The 26,882-nt window shown below is 38.5% G+C and overlaps 1 protein-coding gene across 5 annotated transcripts in view; it reads left to right on the top strand.

Annotated features, from left to right (window-relative positions):
* MARCHF3 (membrane associated ring-CH-type finger 3) overlaps positions 1-26,290 on the top strand; it is a 149,780-nt gene extending 123,490 nt beyond the window's left edge. For all 5 annotated transcript variants that reach the window (XM_081320290.1, XM_081320286.1, XM_081320289.1 and 2 more), the window contains 2 exons: positions 14,430-14,639; positions 25,878-26,290. In XM_081320290.1, coding sequence (XP_081176416.1) covers positions 14,430-14,639; positions 25,878-26,036 — 369 coding nt within the window. In that variant the 3' untranslated portion in view covers positions 26,037-26,290. The remainder of the gene's footprint in view (positions 1-14,429; positions 14,640-25,877) is intronic.
* The last annotated feature ends 592 nt before the right edge of the window (positions 26,291-26,882 follow it).

Raw genomic sequence — 26,882 nt, 5'->3', positions numbered from 1 at the left:
TTTTATTGTGAATCTTTTATTGTTGTGAGCTGTCCCAAGTTGTTCAGAATAGGGTGGCATACACATTTAATATATGTGATGATGATGATTTGAAAACTGTATATTCTAGGGTTAACAGACCTACGCAGAATTTGTCAATGGCTGGATTTGCATATTGCATTAAACAATGGATACAAAATAATTAAACCAAATGATTTATTAGCTACAAATCTAGTTCCTACTATATGGTAATGCAGAATTGAACAAATCATGTTAGTTGAGCATGAATCTAGTCGCCTAGTTGGTTCGTGTTAGATCATTATTTGATAATTGTGTATACGATATTGGAATGAGTTTTGGAGGCCTTTCAAAAAGGCCACACTATTCTGACATCAACATGCCTCACCTGCTGCAGCTTCTATGAAACTCTAGCTTGCCCATTTGTAAGATGCATGCAGAAAGATGCTAGGACTTCTAACCTACTGGCATATGAGGAGCCACAATTTCTCCCAGAATTACTGGAGCATTAAATGGCATTTAATTTTTTTAAAAAAAATGAGAATGCCATTACAAATCTGTGTAATGTTTTAAACAAGGCAAAATAATAATCCTAAAGAGGTACGGTGATATTCATGCAGAACTTAAGGCTTACATTGTTTTGACCAAGGTTCTTGCAGTGTATCAGAAAGGCTCTATTATTCTTTTACTAGTCTCGGCCAGTATTAAGAGGAGCTTTCCTGCTCTGTGAACATTTTCTGCAGTTGGTTATACTGAAATATGAACATCGCTTGACTGTTTTCCCATATTGAGCTTTGAACTTTTTCCCTCCTTCCTTTGAGATTAATTTTGTGCACCTTAACCTACTGCCATTCACTGAGGCAGAAGGTTAGGATCCTGTTACTGCAACCGGAGGCCTGACACTCTTTGACACAGTTCAAGAGATCACTGTCAGGGCTGAAGGAAAAGGATTTTAAGCATGTAATAAAAAAAAAATGAAATGGCCCACTGGTTTTAAGAGCTAAAATGTACTAGAACTGGAAATTGAGCCTGTTGCAACCAAAGAGGAAATAACTTCATTATACTCTCCTGAGGTAGTTGAAGCCTAGGCTGAAAGATTTATTATTTTATTTTAAAAACTTATTCCAGAGAAAAGAAACGAGAGCACTGAGAGGTATTACAACAGAATAAACATTACAAATCAAACTGACTGAAAGTTGTGGCTGGGTTCTCACTGTAAGCTAGATGAAACTGATGGAGGATTGGATCGCTGTGGTTCAAAAAAACTAGGACCCCAGTCATTGCATCAGCGTGTTGTTTGAGCCAGACCATCACATTAAGTCAAAAAATGATTTATTTTGGCATGCAATGTTTTTACACAGAAATTATCCTTTTAAAAATATGTCAATTAGAGATAGAGCATATATGTAAAATGAAAATGTCCAGTGCAAATGTTTTGGATCTAAAATTATACTCACTAGAGTCGGTGGTATGTAGTTTAATATGAGTAGGTCTTTTTTTTTTATTGAAAAGTTTTATCATACATTTTATCTTTGACAGTCCCCCCTACCCCTCCCCTATCCCTCCCTCCTTGCCCCTCCCCCCCTCCCCCCCCGACTTCCCAGAGCTAAGTACAAGGTATAAAAAACAAAAAAAGAATCATAAACAACCATATGCTAACAACCATAGACTCTAAAATCTATCACTCTCTAGCTCACATAGGATAACTACAAACACTATTAATATAGAATATATATAAAAAAAAACAGAAAAGAAAAAGAAAGGAAGACTTATTCAAATACTACCTGAAACTTCTTAATCCCATATTTGTTCTGGATATACTCAATCCATTCCTCTTAACAGTTTAATAGCCTCCTTAGACTTCACAACCTCTAAATTAGGTCTTATCTCGCAGCGATGAGGGTGGCGAGGTGTAATTACTTCTCCACCCTCATCGCGTCCGCAGATAATCGCCCGGCCGCCTTGTTTAGGGTGACTCGCTCACTTCTCAATCAGGAGGTGAGGGAGGATCCCTTGCAAGGTCGTGCCGAGGAATTTAGTTATCATCTGTCGGATAAAATCGCTCGGATTCGGACCGGTTTGGACTCCAGCTGGGCAGAGTCAGGCGATCAGGACACGGGCGGTCTTGTCAATGTTATCTGGGAAGAGTTTGATTCTGTGACCCCTGATGAAGTGGACAGGATTATGGGGAGGCTGAGCTCCTCCACATGTTTGTTGGACCCGTGCCCTTCCTGGCTGGTTTATGCAGCTAGGGAGAGGACACGAGGCTGGCTCCAGGCGGTTATATCTGCTTCTTTGAGTGAGGGTTATTTCCCCACCGTCTTGAAGGAGGCGGTGGTGAGACCTCTCCTCAAGAAGCCTGCCCTGGACCCAGCCGTTTTGAACAACTTTCGTCCAGTCTCCAACCTTCGCTTTCTTGCGAAGGTTGTTGAGAGTGTGGTGGCGCATCAGCTCCCTCTGGTCCTGGATGAAGCGGATTATCTGGACCCCTACCAATCGGGTTTCAGGCCCGGGTACAGCACGGAGACGGCATTGGTCGCTCTGGTGAATGATCTCTGGAGGGCGCGGGATAGGGGACATTCCTCTGTCCTAGTCCTATTAGACCTCTCAGCGGCTTTCGATACCATCGACCATGGTATCTTGCTGCGGCGTCTCAGGGGATTGGGAGTGGGAGGCACAGTTCTTCAGTGGTTCTCCTCCTATCTCCTGGGACGCTCGGAGTCGGTGTTGGCAGGGGGGCAGAGATCGGCCCCTAGGTCTCTCGTTTGTGGAGTTCCTCAGGGGTCGGTTCTCTCGCCTCTCCTGTTCAACATCTATATGAAACCGCTGGGTGAGATCATTCGTGGTTTTGGAGTTGGGTATCATCAGTATGCCGATGATACCCAACTTTTCTTTTCGACCCCAAACCACCCCAGTGATGCCCTCGCCGTGATGTCCCGTTGCCTGGAGGCGGTTCGGGTCTGGATGGGGAGGAACAGACTTCAGCTCAACCCTGACAAGACTGAGTGGCTGTGCATTCCGGCATCCCGGGACATTCCAAATGTTCCATCTCTTTCTATGGGGGGTGAGCTCTTACCCCCCGTGGATAGGGCTCGCAACTTGGGAGTCCTTCTAGATTCACGGCTTACTTTGGAAGAGCATATAGTGGCCGTGACTAGGGGGGCTTTCGCCCAGGTTCGCCTGGTGCGCCAGTTGCGGCCCTATCTGAACCGGGATGCCCTGTGTACAGTCACTCATGCGCTCGTGACCTCTCGCCTTGACTACTGTAATGCTCTCTACATGGGGCTTCCCTTGAAGACCACTCGGAGGCTCCAACTGGTACAGAATGCGGCCGCGAGAGTTGTCTTGGGAGTTTCCCGGTACTCCCATGTTACACCTTTGCTCCGCGAGCTGCATTGGTTACCAGTTGTCTTTCGGGTGAGGTTCAAGGTGTTGGTCACGATCTTTAAGGCCCTACATGGCATGGGTCCGGGTTACCTCAGGGACCACCTGCTGCCGGCATCGACTCCCCTCCGCCCTGTGCGTTCCCACAGAGAGGGCCTCCTCAGGGTGCCGCCAGTCAGGGAATGTCGACTGGTGGCCCCCAGGGGGAGGGCCTTCTCTGTGGGGGCTCCGGCTTTATGGAATCAATTGCCGGTGGAGCTCCGGATGGCACCAGACCTTCGAACTTTCCGTCGGGGCCTGAAGACCCATCTGTTCGAATTAGCTGGTCTGGCCTGATGGGGGATTATGGGCTTTTAATTGTTTTTAATCTGTACTTCTGTTTTAATTGGGCATGGATTTAATTCTTTTTAATTTTTGTATAGTGTTTCTTATGTATGCCCTGTGAACCGCCCTGAGTCCCACCAAGGAGAAGGGCGGTATATAAATCAAATAAACTATAAACTATAAACTATAAATTCAAAATCCAAGCCTTTTCTTTTTCCTTTATTTCATTCCCCAATTCTTCCCTCCTAGCTTCCACAGCACATCTATGTTTATTGTTCATATATATCAACACCCCTCTCAAATAGGCCTTGCTAGCATCCCAAACCATATCCATAGAGGTGCCCTTATTCATATTAATTTCAAAAAAAAAACCCCTTCATCCGCTGTTTACATTCTTCCACATTTCTCTGGTTTCTAAACAAATTCTCATCTACGCGCCACGAGCGCCTATCTCTATTGTCCTTATAAATCTCTAGCCAAACTGGGCTATGATCAGAAATAGTTCTTACACATATCTTCACCTTCTTAATCCTTAAAAAAAAGTCATTTGTCAACAAAATAAAATCGATCCTGAAAAAAAATTGATGTCTGTCAGAAAAAAAAAGTATAATCCTTTTCATGCGAATGTCTTTCACGCCAAATATCTCGCAGTTCCAAGTCATCCTTCATTTCAAAAAAGGATTTAGACAGTCTAGCATGACTTGGGCCGCGCTTAAAAGCTCCAGCCTTGTCCATCTGTACATCCAAAACACCATTCCAATCCCCCATAAAAATAAAAATTTTATAATCCAACTGGGTAAACTTTGTATGAAATAAACTAAAAAAGTCAACTTGTTGTTGATTAGGAGCATATAATCCAACTAAAAGCATCTTTTTACCTACTAGCAGCAAGTCTATCATAACGTATCTTCCATGCTTATCTGCTTCAATTAAGTCCACTGTTAAAGCACTTTTAAGATAAACAACCACTCCATTTTTCTTATTCATTGCAGAAGCAACAAATTGCGTGCCCAACCTTGAGTTCGATAAATACTTTTGGTCCACAACCCTAATATGCGTTTCTTGCAAACATATAACATCTATCTTGAATTGTTTTAAATATTAAAAAAACTTTCTTCCTCTTCTGTGATGAATTTAGTCCATTAACGTTCCAAATTAAAAATTTAGTTGCCATGCATATCATCCCAAAGCTCTTGGAGCACTGCTTAAATAGGACTATCTTTTTTAGGCCGTGCTCCTCCCACTACTTGGCTGTAAGTACATTTTGGAAATTCCATAGACTTCTGCTGATCTTATTCTTTTATTTTTTTTTTATCGTTTTAAAGCAGCACGCATCTCCCTCTGCTCTCTAGAATCATCCAAAGAAGTTGTAGCTTGATCTCCTCCAGCACCATTCTCCTCTGTTTGTCCATCTTCAGCCTCTTGGTGTTCTCCTTCTCCAGATCCCTTTGCAGCTTCCAGAAGTGATAGTGGGGTTGCTTTTAAAGCGTTATTGTAAAAATCACGCGCCTGCATCACAGTAGCCAAACGGTACCTTTTACCTTCATACATCACCATCAACCCAACTGGAATCTCCCATCTGAACCTTATATCTCGTTGCTTGAGCTCTTGCACTAAAAATGTAAAATCCTTCCTTCTCCTTAAAATCTTTGGAGGAATTTCTTTTAGAACCAAAACTTCTTGATCAGCAATCACGACTTTAGTACCATAAGCAGCTTGAATAACTTCATCTCTAATTTCCCTCTTTGCAAAATAAACCACCACATCTCTAGGTAGCTTTCTCTGTCTGGCAATCCATGAATTCACACGAAACACTTTATCCATGCCTCCCTTTATTTCAGATGCTGGCTGACTCAATACTACTTCCAAAGCCTCAGAAATCAACTGCTTTAGATCTTCCTTAATATTCTCTTTTAAACCTCTGATTCTAACAGCCTACTGCATCTGGTAATATTGAGCAAGACTCAATTCTTTGTCCATTTTCTCTCTTAAATCTTCATTTTCCAGTACTTTTGCTTCTAATATGGCATTTTTCTGAATCAAATCTTCCACTTTTTCATCCAAATCTTCCACACATTCAGCCACTCTATACACTGAAGACAAAATGTCTACCTTCATCACTCTGAACTTCTCTTCCATCCTCTCTTCTATTCTCTCCTCCAATTTCTCCAACTTCTCCTCCATCTTTGCAAATTTATCACCCATTGCTTCCAGAATTACCTGGGCATATTTTCCAAGAGCATCTTGTAAATCCTTTGGTGTCAATACATCAGGAAGAAGCAACGCTTGCAATGATGACTGTTGCACCGGAGAAGTTCCAGCACTCCAAAGAGCTTTTGGAGGAGGTTTAGCCGCCATCTTTACTTTCACTTACTACGCACTTTCACTTTTAAATTCATAAAATCCATTAAGCTAGAAAGCAGCAATGAAAATCCTCTTCACCTTTTCCTCCTGTACCGCTCTGCCTGCTCCTTTTATTCCATGGTCTTTCCTTCTGGCAGGGGTGGTCGCAAACGCCTGGCTCCGCTCCAGAAATCACGGAGCAGAGACGCTGACCAGCTGGGAGCAACCCAGGCTACGGGGGAGTTCGATCCTTCAGCCGCCCAAGCTTTAAGCTCAGGCGGCCCCGGAGAACTCAACCCCTACCTGGGGGCTCACCCCCTCCTCTTCTCCCGAGGAGGGGGCTTCAAATCCACCCGAACAGCTGATCGACGCTGTTTCGGGTGGAAATAACACAGCTGAGCCGCGGGCAGCCCGAAAGGGCTGTCTCCGGCGCCGCGCCGCCACCGGAAGTCCTATGAGTAGGTCTTCTTGATTCAGTGGACCAATTCCAAGCATTACTAACTCTAAATCCAGCTCAGTGACAGCTAGGTATATGCATGGGCTCTGGACCAGTAGATAGAATAGATCTTTTAGAGTAGTCTTCTAAAGCAAGTTAAGTTAATAATGATGTTAAGTGACCTGGCACAATGTTGAATGGACCTCTTTTGTTGGATATCATGAATCGTAGCATGGAAGGTATTCTTCATCACTGTGATAACTCTGTATTTGGGGGGGGGAGGTTTGGTTGGTTTTTTTAAAAAATCTTGCTAAGAACATTAAACATTTCCAGTAAGGTTTTCAGTAAAAAAAAAATCAAAAGGCTGAATAAGTGGATGTACTCAACAGCCATCAGTATATCTTTGCAAAACAAAGCTATACATATGCTCATGTCAACAAATGAATGCATCAATACTATTAAAGTGTATCCAATTCCACATGCTTAGAAGTGATCCTTCTGAATTGTGAATTGTGTGCATTATCAGAAACAGATTATAGAGAAAGAGTCCAAACAGCTATTGCTGAGTCTGCATGAAAACTGCACATTTGCTATAGACATTGGAGTGAAATATGCAGAAACTTGGCAGTCAGTACACTAAGAAATCTGTAGACCTAACTGTCTTAGAAAGAGACAATTGAAAATTTGCAGATGACTTCTCTGACAAATTTACCTGAAACTAACATGAGTCGTATTCAGGGATCTTGTGGCAAGATATTAATATCCCAAGCACCTTATCCTACACTGTATGTGAATATTTGAATCATAAATTGATGTTAGCCAAATATAACCCAAATACACTCTGCCTCCCTCCTATTTAGAAAATTTTATGCAATCAAATTTATATGGAACATCACTAAATTTAACCCGCTATGAAAAAGGTCAGTAGCTTTAAAAGTCCAGATAATGTGTACAGGTAGTACTCGACCAGAATTTCTGTTGTAAAGCAAGAGAGCTGTTAAATGAGTTGTGCCCAATTTTAACGTCGTTTTCGCCAAGGTGGTTAAATGAATCACTGAAGTTGTAAAGTGAATCAAGTGGTCATTAAGCGAATACAGCTTCCCCCACTGACTTTGTTTGCTGGAAGCTGGCTGGGAAGGTCCCGGATGGTGATCATCTGACCTGGGATGCTGCAGTTGTCGTAAATACGAGCTCATTGCTAAATGCCTCGATTCTGATCATGTGACTATGAGGATGTTGCTACAGTCGTAAGTATGAGTACTGATCATCAGTCACTTTTTTCAGTGATGTTGTAACTTCAAAAGGTCACAAAATGAATGGTTGTAAGGTGAGGACTATCTGCATATTTACCCATTTAGTATAATGTTATATTCTGTAAACTTAAATCTTTATCTTTTGTGTTCTGTATTTATTGACAGATGCTCCACTAAGCCTCAGTCATATTCTGTATTTGGAAAAAAAACCCTCCCTTTTTATTCAGTGTCTTTTTAAGTATGATAGAATAAACCAATAAAAGATAATGTCTTGATTCTGTAATATGGATTTTTCTTAACATCAGCCTTGTGTATATATAAGTGCAATATGTGTGTCTAAAAACAGCAGTGTGTGACGCTGTTAGTATTACTGATAATCCTACCCCCATACAATAGTCTAATTGGCTGGGACTAATTGGCTGCATTTATTACTGGAAAATTTCCACGAAGTCTTGTATGTTTCTTTAGCACCAATGCTTCAAGTTGCCTAATGATATATTAGTGTTTATATACTAAGATTAGGGATGGATAAAAATCTGTATTTTATAATAGTCTGTGGAAGTTTTATTGTAGATTGACAAAATAATCTGATTTTCAATTATTTAGTAACAGCTGCAAGAAAACAATTACACCCTGTAAATAATATTTTTGAAATGAAGAAAGCCTGGGGTAATCAAGAATAGATTTTTGTGTGAATGAATTGTCTGTTTCATATAGTTCTGGGGGAAAAATAAGCATGCTAGCCTTTCTTCCTTTCTTTTTTTCTTTCATTGTATTTCTTTTGCCTCAATGTTCTGGTTAATAAATCTTGGGATGCTGTTTTTTAAAAAAAACAGCGTTTTTACTTTAAATTAAAATTTAAGAAAGAATGTGTACATGTTATCTTGGAAATAACTGGTCAGTAGCAGTGGAGACATTATTTCAAGACAGGAAGTTGACATTGAACACAATAATTTCAGAATAAACATTTAGGATTGAGATGTGTAAATCTACAATCCAAAACATTCTGTAGCTTGAACCACAGTTCATTAAAATCAATGGAATTTATTTGTAAGTCAACATGGTAGGAATTGGACGGTGTACTGGGTTAAACTGGTTCTTGGTTTAAACTACACTTATTTCTGTTTAATAGCCAATGAATTTAATATTCCTAGAGAATTAAATTATTAAGTGCTGAAAATTGTGTTTTGAATTTTAGGTTGGTTCAGATATGTGTAGAGTTTTGTACAACGGGTTGATGATGAACTAACTGCTCGCTCAGTGAAGGCTAACAGTCTGTTATAATTAAGACAAATGATTGCTTGGCATTTGCTTCTGTTGTAAAAAGCTATAAAAATAGTAATAAAATAAATAAAAACTACTTCAATATTGGCCACGCCCAAATTAAAACACTTAAAAGATTAATTTACTCTACATCTTTTATACATCTTCTTTCATACCATATGACAGATATTGAAGTCTGGGTATGTAGCAAAATATTAAGAAGGGCTTGCTGTACTATATTGGATCATTGGTATCTTCAAAATCAAGTTAATGAGCATATGCTCCAAAGTACATTATAGAAATATAGTTCCTAAATGAACAGTATGGAATGTGCAATTGATTACCCCAATGTAGAATGATTGCAGAAATGTTAATACTATCCCAAACTGCTGACTGGTTGAATGAATGGAACATTATTAACGCAAATTTGTTACGAAGATTGAAAACTACCTGTTCCTGCCTTGCCTTCTCCACTAATTTCGACTTAAGCAAGACCATTTCTACTTAAGCAAGTATTCAGAAAGAAGGGGAAAAAATTACATCCATTTATGTGATATTTCAAGCTAAACAGATCACCAAGCTCGCTAACATTTTCTATATATCTTTAATTATTTCTATAGGTGTCTATCCCTAAAATTGCCAGTTCTACACTTTTCTTTTGCAAAAATAAGTTGAGAATATATATTTATATATATATAGACTACTGCAATGCTCTGTACATGGGGCTGCCCTTGAGGACCACTTGGAGGCTTCAGCTGGTGCAGAATGTGGCCGCGCGAGTTGTGATGGGGGTCTCCTGATACTTCCATGTAACACCTCTTCTCCGCGAGCTGCATTGGCTTCCAGTTGCCCTCCGGGTGAGATTCAAGGTGCTGGTGATTACCTATAAAGCCCTAAATGGCATGGGTCCAGATTACTTACAGGAGCACCTGCTGCCGGTGTCATCTTCCCTTCGTCCTGTGCGCTCCCACAGAGAGGGCCTTCTCAGGGTGCTATCGGTCAGAGAGTGTCGGCTTGCGGCCCCCAGGGGGAGAGCATTCTCTGTGGGCGCGCCAGCCCTTTGGAATCAATTACCGGTTGAGCTCCGGATGGCTCCCGACCTTCGCTCTTTCCGCCGTGATCTGAAAACCTATTTATTTGAACAGGCCGGCCTGGTTTAAGGGTTTGGGGTATTTTTAATTATTTATTGTTAGGGCTTAATTAATTTAATCTTACTTTTAACTTTTGTATGTAATGCTTTTATTGCCCTGTACACCGGGAGAAGGGCGGTATAGAAATTCAATTAAATAAATTATTTAGATAGATAGATAGATGATAGATAGATAGATAGATAGATAGATAGATAGATAGATAGATAGATAGATAGATAGATAGATAGATAGATACCGGTAGATAGATAGATAGATAGATAGATAGATAGATAGATAGATAGATAGATAGATAGATAGATAGATAGATAGATAGATAGATATACACACACACATTGCGCTCATTTTAATAGGAAGTAAAATGTAGATTTATTTTTTGAAGGTATAAAAAAAATTGTGCCCAGCCTCGAAATTGGAACTTAATGATTCAGTGAATATGGTGCTGCTTGAATAGACCAGAACTTGAGAGACCTGAGCCTGTATATCTAGAAAAATGACTTAGGTTAGTGGAAATAGTGTTAATGATTTTAAATTAGCTATGCTCATTGCAGGACAAGTGATAGGGATCAGGAAAGTGGAGCCTATTGATGTGCATCATTACAAGAGTACCTCAAATCAACAGCACTATATTGAGGGGATCATAGGAAAAAACAACCTTCATATTGCCTGATACCTAATAATAAATTATTATGCTTGATGTGAACTTTATAGTTGAAGAGAAATTGGTCTGGCAGCAACAAAGAGACTCAAATACCAAATCTGGCCTGCAAAAATCCAGATGACCACTAGATGGGAGGAAAGAGCAATGGAAAACTCTGACTCATAGCTCCTGCAGCCCAGGTCTTGTAGTTTTTAAAAAAGAATGTTTAGAGGTTCATTTTCAGGGTACACCATGTAGCCTTTCAATCCAAACTGGGAAAATAATTAGAGTAGCCAAAATGCAGTTCTTTTCACCCCAGTCTTTTGCGTATAAAAGTGTGATTTGTGGATTGAATAAAAAAGATTTGGAAGGAAGAGATCAGAGAATGAAAGGTCTTTCAGTGGGATTGAGTACAGTACAGTATAGATTTCCCAGTGAATTAAACTCCATTGTACCTGCAATTCATACAGTGATCAATGAATGTCTGCATGTCAAATATTTTCTCCTACACTAATCTCTGAATGTCACTTTTGGTGTTCTTCCCTATTTTCTTCTGGGCATTTCTGTTTCCTCTTGGTTGTCTTTTGGTTTCTCATTACAAGGTGTAAATTGTAAGACAGTCGTCATGTGTTGAAGTAACTCAGTTGTACTTGGGACTGCTGCAGCAGCCATATCAAGTTACTATCCTCAGCAGTATTTTTTAAGGAAATGAGATAAATCCTTACGATAGAGTCCTGAATCATTTTATACAGTGCCTTGAAATCTGTGTGAGAGTTTTATTTGTCTGTAATATAATATCCTTGTTTCTACTTTTAAAATATCTACTTCACAACTGCTTTGCTTCTTTAACTAACCTTCAGATAATAGCACAAAGTGAAGTGCAATAATACTATTAAGGTTACTCACTGTTTTTGCTCTTTTAAACTCTACAAAGTCGATTTGTTTTTAAAATCCTAGAAGTGTTGTGGAAGTAACCCTTAAAACTATTCATGCACCAAATGCATGCTGATCATTATTTACTGACTAGAACAACTAATAGTGGGCATGTTTTGCAAAAGAGTGAATCGAGGTTTATTATTTATTATTTTATTTATTAATTTAATTTATATACCGCCCTATTCCCAAAGGACTCAGGGCGGTTCACAGGGCAAGTTAAAAACAATACAAAAAGAGAGAATAAAATAAGATTAAATTAATACAAGCCCACAAAATTAAGATAACATTAAAATTAAATTTTAAAATTAATTTTAATTTAATTTAATTTAATTATTTAATTTAATTTAATTTAATCATTTTATTTAATTAATTTAATTTAATTTAATTTAATTAATTTAATTAATTTAATATAATTTAAAATCCCTCAGTCCAGGCCAGACAATTCAAACAACCAGGTTTTTAAGTCCTGGCGAAACGAGCGAAGGTCAGGGGCAGTCCGAAGTTCCATCGGCAGTTCGTTCCAAAGGGCGGGCGCACCCACAGAGAACGCCCTCCCCCTGGGAATCACCCGCCGGCAATCTCTAACCGGTGGAACCCTAAGGAGGCCCTCCCTGTGGGCGCGCACAGGACGATGGGAAGCTGATGCTAGCAGCAGGTGCTCCCTAAGGTAATCCGGACCCATGCCATTTAGGGCTTTATAGGTCATCACCAGCACCTTGAATCTCACCCGGAGGGCAACTGGAAGCCAATGCAGCTTGCGGAGAAGAGGTGTTACATGAGAGTATCGGGAAACTCCCATTACTACTCGCACAGCTGCATTCTGCACCACCTGAAGCCTCCGAGTGGTCCTCAGGGGCAGCCCCATGTAGAGAGCATTGCAGTAGTCTAACCAGTTCAAGGTTACTGAACAGGTTCAAGACACTGAAAGAATTTTCCTATTTCCTGATACTATCTCAAGATACATAACCTTTCAATGCAGTTTGCTTCCCATATTCACCTGTACAGAGAATTTGTAATTATTTAAGTGACATACTTCTATTTATATGAGGCTGTACAAAGAGGTAGATAATATGCTTGCAAAGAGCAGCCACGAATGAATTCAGAACTGTCACTACATAACTTTCAAGAAATTGTCAAGTATGAGATTGACTACTTCAGAAGTTCTGTTGTATCCCCCTTTATTCTTAATATAGAGCCACAACTGTTCTATTTTGCGTATAGGGGAATCTTTCCACAGCTGTGTGGGGCTTTTCATTATTCCTTTCCACTTTCTCTATAGTTGAAGTGTGATGATCAGAACTGTGCGCAATATTTGAAGTGTTACCCCACCATCAACAACTTCTTAAAAGGCATTGCAATATTGGAAATTTAATTCTGTGATTCTTTTCCTACTGATCTCAGCTTAGGTTTACCTTTTTTAAAACAGTCCTATGTTATACTGATATTTTACTGAGCTGTTCACCTATCCTCTGTGATTGCTTTCTTATTCAGTCTGTGTCTACTCAATCTCCATCCGTTTATATGGGCTATATGAAGTTAGAATATTTTGCTTCACTTTATTCTTGCATATTTTAAGATACATAACATCATTTTATGCTAATCCGTAAAAGTTTTCAGAAGTATTTTTTGGCATTGTTTGCTGTTCCTCTTCATTTTGAACATTTCACAAAATTGTAAGCGAAGTTTAAAATCACCAAACACACCTATATATTACAATAATTTTGTGTTTCTACTTTTTTTGGGGGGGTTGGTTCACAAAAGCGAAAGTGATAATCTCTGAGATCTGTATGAGTTGCCAGCACCATGATTGGAAAAGGATATTAATGAAGTATAAGATTAGAATAAATTACATGAATTAATAAATAATTCGCAGTTACTCAGTAGGAGTCCTCCTACAGTCATACAAATATGGATCTTAATCAAAGAATATAAAGCTGTAATCTTATGCATACATATCTTAGAATAAGACCTAATTGAAAGGAGTAAAATGTATCTGTGATTAAACATGTATAAGATTTTTGATAAAAAATAAAAATAGATGTTGTGTGTGGTAGTACAAATAACCTATACAAGCTTGATAAAAAAAATCAGTTGTCAAAGTGTTCCTGCACTATATAAAATCAAGCTTTATCATCTCTAACTTTCAATAATTACCTTTTGCTTTACGCAAATAGATGTTTTAGTAGTAATTTTTTTACAAACATGGCTTACTCTCTCCTTTCTTTCCCCATGGGCTTGTCAAAATATAAATAAATGGATTGTTTCTTCCTTGAATCTATATCCATGCCTACTCACAATTTTATAAATATAGACACATCTTATGACCTACAAATTATTATATTTACTGGAAGAACTATCAATAAGCACTTATTGGCTTACCTTGGGATACTGTTTTGCATTATACACTCTGCATACTATTATTTATTTAGCAATATTAAAATAATTTTAGAGTTTTAGAAAATATACCAAATGTGAAGGAGCAAATGGAAATACTTTGCTGTAATATAAATAGAGGATCAAAGTGGATTCCTAGCTCATACTGGCTGAAAAACAGAAGCAGCTCTGCTTAATAAATTTCTATTTTATGTGACCTTATTTCTACTGTTTATTAAAACATAACATTATATAAAAGTGATAGAAAATGGTTTCTTTAGTTGAATGAATACCTTTTGTTGAGACTGACTATGCACTGATTCTTTCTGCAGTGGCTAAAAAATCCTGGCCCCCAACATGAGAAACGGACTTTGTTTGGGGACATGGTGTGCTTCTTGTTTATAACTCCATTGGCTACTATCTCCGGCTGGTTGTGTCTGCGGGGAGCAGTGGACCATCTGCACTTTAGTAGTAGGCTAGAAGCTGTTGGGCTCATTGCACTCACTGTCGCACTCTTCACAATTTACCTCTTTTGGACACTAGTAAGTAGTCTTTTGTTTCGACTTCTATTTACATTAGAGTATGATCAATTTTATGTTATTCTGGGAACATCTGATGACAGTTATTGTTGTATGAGAAAAGATCAAACTGCTTTATTTGAATAACAGCTTCATAATATATCTTGAAATCATGAGTGGCTTGGTGGCCTAGAGGTAGAACTCTCGCTAAACACTTAGGCAGCTGGGAGTTCGATCCTAATTGGCAGCAGATACTTCTCTCTCTGGGCGCAGTGAGTAATTGCCGGCTGTGAACTCCATGCAAGCGTCAGGAAGGGCATCTGGCCAGTAAATGCTCAGCTCCAATCAGTTGCCCTAACCTCACCCCGAAGCAAGGGATTGTAGTGTCATTAAAAGAAAATGTATATTTATACAAATATAAATCAATAGCATACAAACAACATTTGTTTCTCTTTGGTTGGATCTGGAATGGTTTGCACTCCAGTAGTTCTTAGAATGTTCTTGGCTGGGAGAAATGGCAGAATTATTTTGTAACATTCCCCCCATCCCTCCTCTACCTTTCCACTGTTCTAGAACCTATTGTTAGAAATTATAAAGACTTCAGAATGAGGACATATTTAACAAAGAGTATCTCTTCCCTTTCTACCACAGAAATTGGTCTGTGGTATTAGATGCATTGTTTAGATTAAAATGTCTTCCATCTGTAGACAGATGGCTTTGGATCCAAGCCAGTATTTGGAAAGGCCTAATGATGAGACTTTAGCCACACTACAGTGAGTAAATGGAGGGAAAAACCCTAATGAAATAAATCAGCGCTGGGAAAATAGGTAGCAAAATATTTGCAGACATCATCAACATCATATCTATGCAGCAAGGAAAAGATAAACAGATTTCCTTTCTCTTTTGGCACTAATAATGGGCAGACTGAAAGTAAATCTCGGAAATCTTACCCAGCATGCTTTGTTTTCTCTACGTTTGGGATGGGCAGCATCAGGGAGAGATTCATCTGATACAAGCCTGCTTCTCATTCTAATGTGAATTGTGAGGCACCTGCATTTACCTCCAGACCAGAATCTTGAGACATTGCTCATCCTTCCTAAATAAGCTTTTGTGGACATTGTTCAGGACTAACAAAGTATAGTGCTCTGAACAAGCTATAGTAGGAAAGATCTGAGCTGTCTTTTTCCTTCGCGATTGGTAATAAGAAACATTTTTCAAGCCTCAGTAGATTTCAGAATAACAAGTCTGGAGCTTTTAGTTAAACCTGAATCAGAAAGCTATGTTAGACACCACCAAACAGTTTCTGCGTGTAACCTTGTACACTAATATATTTTGAAACACGAGCTCTTTCTTCCTCCAGACATCCAGATGTCTCAAATATGGAGGAAGAATTGAGAATGTGATCCTTTTAGAATTGTTGAATTACTTAAAATGGGCTGATTGATTTTCCCTGCTGAACAAGTGTGAAGAGAATGCAGTCAATCTTCCCAGTTGAAAAGCATCTGCAGGAAAGAAGCGGTGGCTCCTATAGCAGAGATGCATCAACTCCACAGATGCTTTCATAAAGAAAAGAAAACCGCTTTTTTACTTACTGTCCTCTGTCACGTAATATCATTATAGGATAGACATTTTTATATAGATTTTAGTCAACATCGCTTTCGAGTTGAGTACTCATATAGGAAAGACTAAAGAAGAAAAAGAACTGCATCTAGTGCCATGACTCCCACTTGTGCCAAAAGACTTTCCTTTCCTGTCAGGTATGGTGCACCCTTGTGCTTCCCCAGATATGCCTGCTGTGGTTCAGCAGCCATCAAGAACAGATTCCAGTGTGCAGCTTCATGGGAGAAGGTATCCTTACTGCGCAGACATCATTAGACAGAAGTCAGACTTGAAAAATAGTAAACAGAAGTGCTGTCCTCCCCCCCCCACCCCAAAAGATCTTACTTTCATTATTGGTTTCAGCAGTGTGCAGCCACTAATCTACAAAAAAATGTGTTGTTATCTTGACATAACATGGAAAATTCTTATTCAGACAATCACTGCATAATCTTCCAACAGCAAGGAATGGTGGTCAATTATCGTCTCTCTCTTGCTTCTCTGTTATTCCCTGCTATTCATCTTGTTATGATTGTAAACTTCTGCTCATCTGTTTTCTCCTTTCCTTATTTTCCTTATTTTTGAACTAAATATTTTTAGTTGGGACTAAGCTCCATTAAGCTGAAAGAAATTTATATCTGAGTAGAAGTGCAGTGTTTTTCCCCCAATGTTCATTCTTAATTATTTTACTTTGTTCCTATGCATACCTTCCAATTCCTTAGTTTTCTGCAATTTCTGTTTCACCGAACTGTTATTAATAATGTATGCTAGCTTTTGAAGGTCACCAACTTTCTGATACTTGGTGTTTGCAGTTTTCTCTAATCCATAAAAGAAAGAAAGTTGAAAATACATTAGTTCAATCCCAAATAATAAGTTCCATCTTTAATTTCTACTTTTGCTCTTAGTAGTTCTTGTGCTGTCTCTAATTGGAGAGAACTGGAATGAAAAAAAAAATAGGGTGCATATTTGGTTGGTCTTGTTCTATGTTTTCATTGTATTGCTTTTCAATCCCATTATGGTTTCTTTATCAAAACTGCATGCATTTTAGCATTTATTTTAAGAACCTTTGAATAAGGTGAATATTCCTGATAGAAAAAGTAATTCATTGACAGCACATCTGTATAAATAAAAGCATTTCATACTAAATGGACCACATTTGTTTTACTCAGCATTCATAATGCTGTTTGATATATTTTCTCTTGAAAGGCATGTGGACTTACAAGATCCTTCTATGAATTTTTGGCACTGAAGAAATCTTTATAATAAGTCTATGAAATATGGATGACAAAAATCCACACAGTCCCCAGAGAGCAACAGAGTATTATAAAAAGTTATTAACCTTTTGCTGTTCCCAGTAGTCATTTTTTTTGCTTTCCAGATCTGAGAGTCCTATTTAGAATCTCCATTTTGATCTACTTCATGCACTGTTCCTGAGAATATTAGCAAAAATAACCTTAGCCAGTTGATTCAGATGATGCTATAGCTATTGTATCTGCCTATTTAGCATAGGAGTTCTAGATCAGAAATTATATTAGTTGCTATCTTATTTTTCCGATAGAGAACCAACTTTGGGAGGAAATAGTATTACCACTTTTCCCAGGCTTAGGGAAACATAGCTGTAAGGTCACATTGTCTATCTGGGAATTCTGGGAATTGCAATCCAACATAAGTGGCATAGCAAACGGAGACTGAGAATTTTTGCACACTTGATCATTTACTTTCATTGTTTACACCTAAGAACGCCTTTGTGTACCCAAAATTGCAAGGAATAAAGATTTGGGAAGTAAGCTGCAGAGCAGAAAAAAAGGAAGAGGTTATATTCCTCTTCCAGAAATTCTGAGATAACTACATGTCACTGTGAAGCCAGAAGGCCATCCACATATAAGAAAAAGCCATCAGCTATATCTGTGGTTATGATTGACTCTTCATGGAAAACAGAAAAAATAGGTGTGACTGGGGTAGGAGTGGACAATTAAATAGGCCAGAATGTAGGAGTAGACAAGAAACTTTTAATGTCCTATGGATCCTTTGTATTTTCCATCCTGGCAACAAACCATTTCTTCAGGTTGCTTTCATTTTTTCAGATTCTTATTTAGAGTCCAATAGGCTAAAAATATAAACAGATTATAAGGAAGATCACAGAAATACCAAACTACCTTCAGCACACTAAATCTTGCTCTGACATTGTGCCCAAGTCATATGGGAAAATGACTTGTTTGAAAAGGATCCTGCATATGGAACGGATGTAAAGAAAAATGAAAGAAGCTATAGAACAGTATTTTTCAAACCTGGCAAGTTTTAAGATGCGTGGATTATAGCTTTCTTCATATCACGGTGGCTAGGGTCTTTGAGTTGAAATCCACACATCTTAAAAGTTGCCAAGTATGAAATAAAATAGCACTATAGAACAAGAGTTTCTGACAGCAATTCCATGCATACATTTTGGAGCAGGTAAACTAATGTGTTCTACCCTAAGTCTGCTTGCATGTATGGATTGCTTTACAGTTATGTGCATTCCAGCTTTCTACATGTCTTCAACCTTAGGAACATCTTCCTTTTATTGTTGGAACAGGTAAATTGGTTTTGGCTGAATCTATTTGCCCTACTTTTATGAACATCAAGACAGTCTTTCCTCCAGACTAGAGACTTGTTGTGTTTCATGTGGAAATAAAATGAAAACGTTTAGCTTCTACCATTCAGGTCCATAAATGCTAATCTGAAAAGCCATGTTTAATTTTACTCCAAATATAACAAACTTTGATGGGTCAGTATTTCAGTAATACTTGTGATTTGACTGCATAGAATTTTAAAGGGAAAAAACTCATTACTTTCAAAATCAAGAGCTTTGGAGAAAAGTATCAGAAGATTTTGAACATTTTGTTTGGAGGATTTTAGTTTCAAAATAATGTTCTAACCACAGTTCAGGATTAATTTCAGTTTATCAATATGTGTGTGTACAGTCATGGCCGAAATTGTTGGCACCCCAGAAATTTTTCCAGAAAATCAAGTATTTCTCACAGAAAAGTATTGCAGGAACACATGTTTTGCTATACACAGGTTTATTCCCTTTGTGTGTATTGGAACACAACAAAAAAGGGAGGAAAAAAAGCACATTGGACATAATGTCAAACAAAACTCCAAAAATGGGCTGGACAAAATTATTGGCACCCTTTCAAAATTGTGGGTAAACAAGATTGTTTCAAGCATGTGATGCTCCTTTAAACTCACCTGGGGCAAGTAAAAGGTGTGGGCAATATAAAAATCACACCTGAAAGCAGATAAAAAGGAGAAAAGTTCACTTAGTCTTTGCATTGTGTGTCTGTGTGTGCCACGCTAAGCATGGACAACAGAAAGAGGAGAAGAGAACTGTCTGAGGACTTGAGAACCAAAATTGTGGACAAATATCAACAATCTCAAGGTTACAAGTCCATCTCCAGAGATCTAGATTTGCCTTTGTCCACAGTGCGCAACATTATCAAGAAGTTTGCAACCCATGGCCCTGTAGCGAATCTCCCTGGTTGTGGACAGAAGAGAAAAATTGATGAAAGATTGCAACGCAGGATAGTCCGGATGGTGGATAAGCAGCCCCAAACAAGTTCCAAAGGAATGCAAGCTGTCCTGCAGGCTCAGGGAGCATCAGTGTCAGCGCGAACTATCCGTCGACATTTAAATGAAATGAAACACTATGGCAGGAGACCCAGGAGGACCCCACTGCCGACACAGAGACATAAAAAAGCAAGATTACAGTTTGCCAAAATGTACTTGAGTAAGCCAAAATCCTTCTGGGAAAACGTCTTGTGGACAGATGAGACCAAGCTAGAGCTTTTTGGTAAAGCACATCATTCTACTGTTTACCGAAAATGAAATGAGGCCTACAAAGAAAAGAACACAGTATCTACAGTGAAATATGGTGGAGGTTCAATGATGTTTTGGGGTTGTTTTGCTGCCTCTGGCACTGGGTGCCTTGAATGTGTGCAAGGCATCATGAAATCTGAGGATTACCAAAGGATTTTGGGTCGCACTGTAGAGCCCAGTGTCAGAAAGCTGGGTTTGCGTCTGAGATCTTGGGTCTTCCAGCAGGACAATGACCCCAAACATACGTCAAAAAGCACCCAGAAATGGATGGCAAGAAAGTGCTGGAGAGTTCTGAAGTGGCCAGCAATGAGTCCAGATCTGAATCCCATTGAACACCTGTGGAGAGATCTTAAAATTGCTGTTGGGAAAAGGTGCCCTTCCAATAAGAAAGAGCTGGAGCAGTTTGCAAAGGAAGAGTGGTCCAAAATTCCGGGTGAGAGGTGTAAGAAGCTTATTGATGGTTATAGGAAGCGACTGATTTCAGTTATTTTTTCCAAAGGGTGTGCAACCAAATATTAAGTTAAGGTTGCCAATAATTTTGTCCGGCCCATTTTTGGAGTTTTGTTTGACATTATGTCCAATTTGCTTTTTTCCCTCCCTTTTTTGTTGTGTTCCAATACACACAAAGGGAATAAACCTGTGTATAGCAAAACATGTGTTCCTGCAATACTTTTCTGTGAGAAATACTTGATTTTCTGGAAAAATTTCTGGGGTGCCAACAATTTCGGCCATGACTGTATATACATATACAGTATCCATACATACTTATCACACACACTGTCATCCAGCAAGAGAGATCATGCACCTTGGTGTTGCAACACCCTTAATATGTGTCTGCCTTTCAGGGCGTGCAGTTGGAAGCTACAACTGGTAGAGAATGCAGCAGCCAGGCTGTTAACAAGAGAATCTTATTATTGCAGAGTTTCTCCTGTTCTGTGATCACTGCACCGGTTACCATTAGTCTGAGCATAGTGCTAATTATCACCCATAAATCCTTCTGCAGTCTAGAGAGGTTGTGCCCAAGGAATATAGATCAGAAGGCAGCTCTTCTCAGTAATGGCTGCCACATTATTTAGGTATTTGTTTATTAAATTTATATCTTGCCAACTTCAAGCAGACAAATGAAATTAAAATATCCATGGGATTACACAAATGTAGTACAGTAAAACATGCAGGATAAAAGGCATTATGACAATAGTGTTAAGATGTTCACAAAGAAAAAATACTAATACTAAATCACAGCGGTACTCATATAAGAAAATCTCAAGTTTGTTGTCAAAAATCACTAGTAAGATTAAATTTAGCCAGCAGAAACTCTCGGGGAAAAATCAGTCTTTAAGACTTCTGGAAAGCCATCACAGTAAGAACAAGTATAACACTGTCAGGGATGCTGTTCTGTAAGTCCTGTAATGGAAACATAGAGTCCCTGGGGGCTTCTCCGATCTATGATGAACTTACAGGATGGCTCAGTTTAGTTGAGAAATGTGTGCCTCGTCCCTTCTCTTCTGACATTTTAAAGAGCACCGGAAATCATTTTCTTTGGTCCCTTAGGAGAAATTATGGCAGGAGCATTATTAATGATCTACTGAGGTATATACCATCTAGAGTCTCTTAGATTTGAGTTGGTAAAAAAACAAATGTTTGTTAAATAAATAAAATGTCTATTTAAATCAACTAGTGGAAACTGCTCAAACCAATTTTTGACTGGAATAGTTTTTGACTGGAAACTTCCTTTAGTTTCAATAAATTTATTGTATGTTATTTCCATAACATATGCAGAGTCAGTCTTCCAGAAAAAAATGGCAAGAAAAGTTCTACTCTGTCTAAAATAATAGGCAGGCTATATGAATATCTTTCTCATTATTTATATTATCCGGTACAGTTCTCCTGTTGTGCGGCCACAAGTCAACAAATGTACATAAACAAAAATGTAGATAAACAATATATGATATACTGAAAAGGACAGATTTTAAAAGTTATATATCCCAAAGTATATTTCATATTAGGAAGTATGTAGGATATATTTTCTGGAAAGTATGCCATGACCATATTTTATTGGCTCTTAATTGCTACCCAAATATGCATTTTAAATTACAGTTGGAGAGCTGAATCCAACAGCTCATGAGGGTCCTTTTCATCAAGCTTTGGAAATTTCCTGTTGCTGTCCTCTTCCTACAGCTTTCTCAAATCCCCTTGGGAAAGTTGAGAGGTTTGGGAAGCACCTGAGGGTTTATTTCATGATAAGGATCTTAATTTGCAAACTTCAGATCAGAATATAACTTAAATTATCTCTGATCATTAAAAATGCCTTTCATCCAGGAGTGTTGCTTTACACATACATGGGGAGGTGATAAGCCTAAACCAAACATGGGCTCCCATTGGTATATTGAATATACAGTTTCAGGGACATGGTAGGTGCATGGTTTATGTTGCTTGCCAGATGGGAGAACATTTCTTATCCTGTTATGATTTCAGTGAGAATGGGGTGCATTAATGAAGCAATGTGCTCTCAGAAAAGAAGTTTCAAAATTTCAACAACAGGGCTTCAGTCTAATAGGAGATGATAGATGTTAGATGGATAGACAGACAGACAGACTGACTGACTGACATTAAATCCCAATACAGTTTCCATTTAACCAATTGCCGCATAACAGTTTTGCAATATCTTGGATTATAGTTTATTACCTCATGCTAGGACCCCAAATCATGATTTTTTTTAACACAATGGCATAAGTCTGTGCAAAATTGACACTGAAATGGTATGGTAGTCCTTACAGTCTTGTTAAAAAAAATTTTTCAGGCAAACAAAAAAGTCATTTTATTGTCCATTTTCAGTCCACTAATACAACTGTAGGACAGGAGGTTGGGCACAATTCAGATGAATCTTATTCAGTTTCATGTACTTGGATGAAAAAGCTCAAACTCATATTGCCAAAATAATTACATAAAACGATTAGATTTTAAGTTCTAGTTAAGTTTGATATTGAATCAGGCTGCTGGTTTTCAGATGTGATTCTAACAGTTGGAGTTTCTTAGTAGCCTTATTGCAGTTTATGTTACCACAAGTAAAGAGTTTAAAATGTATCAAATATGCCCACCTGCATCAGGTTAACTGAACCCAATACATTTTATAATCCATGACGCTTGGCTGAATCCACTCATCTAATTAAACTATATTTACAGTCTTTGCTTATGGCATAATTTGGCTTTGAGACTTCACCATAGATAGTCCAGAACTCCAGAGGTGTTCAGTGTTGTGATGTACAGTGCTGTGGTATTACATATTGTTCATTAATACGTTGTCTTTTATAAGATATACTTCAGAGCGGTTACCATTTTTTCCCATTGGCCTTCCTATTAAGCCATGTATAAATAAAACCTTGCCATCTGGGTGAGTAACGCTGCTGTATCTCAATGATGTAAGAATTTAGTGGAGCAATTATTTTGAGAATAGAGATCCATACATTTCAAAGGAGCTATTTTCTATCATTCCTAAATAAGACCCTGTTTTTCTCAAAGACTGCTGATTACCCCTTTAAATGAATCTAAGCATTGTTTTCATTATCAATGAACAAATATCATCTCTGTTTTAGGCAGGAAGGGTCCTGGACCCAAGTTTCTGATTTTTTTTAAAAAAAAATGATGAAGAACAGATCCTGCTTTCACATTGAGTTTGAATTTTATAACTAATTTTATAAATTTACAAAAATGTTTAGTCAAAATGTTTTTTAGAAAACCCAAAAAATTTAGAAATGGTTGTGGAATTTACACAATTTTGCTATCAACCAACAACATTGCAAACTGTTAACTGAAGACTTTCCTTACAAAATGCAAAGTTGAGCTTCTGGATTTGAGTACCGTAGCTGACATTGCTTAGGCATTGGCTGTAGGCAAGAACTCATTGTAAACAGCCTACCAGGCTTAACTAGGTTTATTGGTTTGTCATTATATTATATAATATAATTATATTATATTATAATTATATAATATATATAATTCAAAGGGACGCGGTGGCTCAGTGGGTTAGGTCACTGAGCTTGTTGATCAGAAGGTCGGCAGTTTGGCGGGTCGAATCCCGAGTGCCGCGTAACAGAGTGAATGCCTGTTACTCGTCCCAGCTTCTGCCAACCTAGCAGTTCGCAAGCACGTAAAAATGCAAGTAGAAAAATAGGGACCACTATGGTGGGAAGATAACAGCGCTCCGTGCACCTTTGGCGTCTAGTCATGCCAGCCACATGACCACGGAGACGTCCTCAGACAAGCACTGGCTCTTCGGCTTTGAAACGGAGATGAGCACCGGCCCCTAGAGTCGGAAACGACTAGCACACATGTGCGGGGGAACCTTTACCTTTACCTTTACTATGTAAGAATTGCCCATCTCCCTTACAGAAGGCCTCTGAGCAGTGTACAATAAAATATCAAAAGCATAAAAATAGTATGTAAAATTTAAAAGAGACAAAGAATGTTAAAAATTGACTAAAAAGTGTGGGGAGGGCTTTCAGGGCACCAACTAACCTGCCAGTTGTGTGTTCATCTGTGTGCCCCAGGCAAGGCTGCAGAGCCATGTTTTCATGCCTTTCTGGAAAGCCAGGAGAGTGGGGCTCTGCCTCATCTCCAGGTTGAGTCTTCCACAGGCCAGGGGCAACGGCGGAGAAGGCTCTCTTCCTGGACGCTGCCAGTCAGAATTCTTTGGCTGATGAGATCCATCTTCCCTGCCTGACTAGGTGGGATGGGCTGACCTAATGGGATGATGTTTTCCTGTGAAAATGCCTTAAATATTCAATGAGGACCTGGCTTATAATGCAAAAATTGCTGGAAAAACTATCCTTTCTATAACAGAGAGGGACTCTAGGAAAGAATCTTAGTAACTTAAGGAAAAGCCGATAAATGTAGATAGCCTGTGGTATTATTGTTCCACGAGTGAGCATGGGTAATGAAAACAGAGTCTTCCACAGATGGCTAAGGAACCGCAAAGCTACACTTTTTCTGTCTTCCTGATATCTCCTCTTTAAGAGGGAGTTCTTAGTCACACCAGCCCTGAAACTGATACACAATAATTAGTTCCTTCACAATGAGTTTTATAAATAGTCCTTACCTTCTCCTATCCTGGGCTCGGAAAATGGCATTGTGGAATCTGCCTACTATCCCTCTATCACCACTATCACACATCCAATCGGAAGAATTTGAAAATCTACTGGCCGTTATAGAAATGCTATCACAACAGCTTGAAAGAACTCTGATCATTTAAATCTCTTTACAAATGGGTTATTAGACATATTACTTCCTAACTATGTTGTCACTATTATCCCAATACATTGACCTGTCTGAAATAAAATTTGGATATTTCCAAAGAAAGACATTGCCAAACATATTACTGCATAATCCAAATACCAATCTGAAGAAAATTACTTTACTTTGTTGCATAGCAAGGTAACATATTTTTAAAAGGAATGATACTCCAAACTATCAGCTTTTTTTAAAAAAAAACTTAAGTTCAGAGTACAGTTCTTGAATTCACTGAAATTATTTACAAAGCGATCCTAAATCAACCGACCTATTGCCAGTATCTTTTAGCTCCATTAGCTGCTATAGAAAATGAAAATTAGATTAAATATTACAGAAGCAGATTGAAAATTTTTAAATCCTTTCAAGACTTCCTTGAAGTGCATGTTGAATTGAGAAGAACTGGAGTTAAAAGAGAACCATTCAGGTTGAAGCACAGTAACGCAATTTGTATTAAAAGGCTCTTTTCTTCCGAGTGTGTTTCTCTGGTTATCTTAACCATAGATATTTCTCTTTATTTTCTTGCAGGTATCCTTTAGGTATCACTGTAGATTATACAATGAATGGCGTCGGACCAATCAAAGAGTTATCCTTCTCATCCCAAAGTCTGTCAGCATCCCTTCTACCCAGCAGTCCTTGCTGGGCCTGCATTCAGTCAAAAGGAACTCAAAAGAGACCATTGTCTAATTGTGATAATCTTGTCCAGAGGCCACGAACTATAAGAGTGTAGCATCATAGTTGGAAAGACACTTTTTGTAGAAAAAAAAGACATGACTGTTGCAATTTAAATCATGGATGCTGCAATCATATGATATTTGCTAAGCTGCCAAACATGTCTAAAATTTAGCAGATACTGTATGGAATTTTCCAACACATGTTGATAGCTGCATCACTAGGGATACAACTCTTTTCTAATTGTGATTAAAAACTATGATGGCAAACACTGCAAAATATGTGAATTGTATTATTTCTGAGACAGGTCCAGATATCTTCTGTGCTGCATTCTCCCTTCCTATATTTAGACTAATTAAGGAGAATTGGAGGATGCTTTAAGAAGTATAATGACATGTTGAGTATGTGAAAGAGAGCACATGTATACAAGACCCATTTGTCACACAGCCGTACTAGGTCCAGAGACAGCTAAAAGAAAAATTCTCAGTGGAAGGCTAATGAAAAGTTTTATAGCCTAATGTCTTGAGAAAAAAAATTTGAAGGATTTGTAATTACCTATTAAGCACAATTCCCCCCAAAATGAGGCTTTGATATTTATGTAGTAAATATCCTGTTCCCCAGCTATACACCTCCTGTGTATTGGAACTGCTACTTCCAGAGTTAACATCATGCATTTACAACATCAGGAACAAACCAAATTGGGAAAGTCTGTTCTATATTTTCCCAAACATAATAATTGTAACATTTCTTTTTTTGTTTGTTCTGTTTTATTTTGTGCTTTGAGTCACTTTTTTCTCTTGGCAACTACCTGGAGTAGGCAAGGCTTCTTTAATATTAGTAAATATAGGTCAGCCCACACAC

This window comes from Vipera berus, assembly GCF_964194415.1.
Source record: "Vipera berus genome assembly, chromosome: 2".
NCBI lineage: Eukaryota > Metazoa > Chordata > Lepidosauria > Squamata > Viperidae > Vipera > Vipera berus.
Note: the sequence above shows the minus strand (reverse complement) of the source record. Positions and strands in the feature narration are given on the sequence as shown.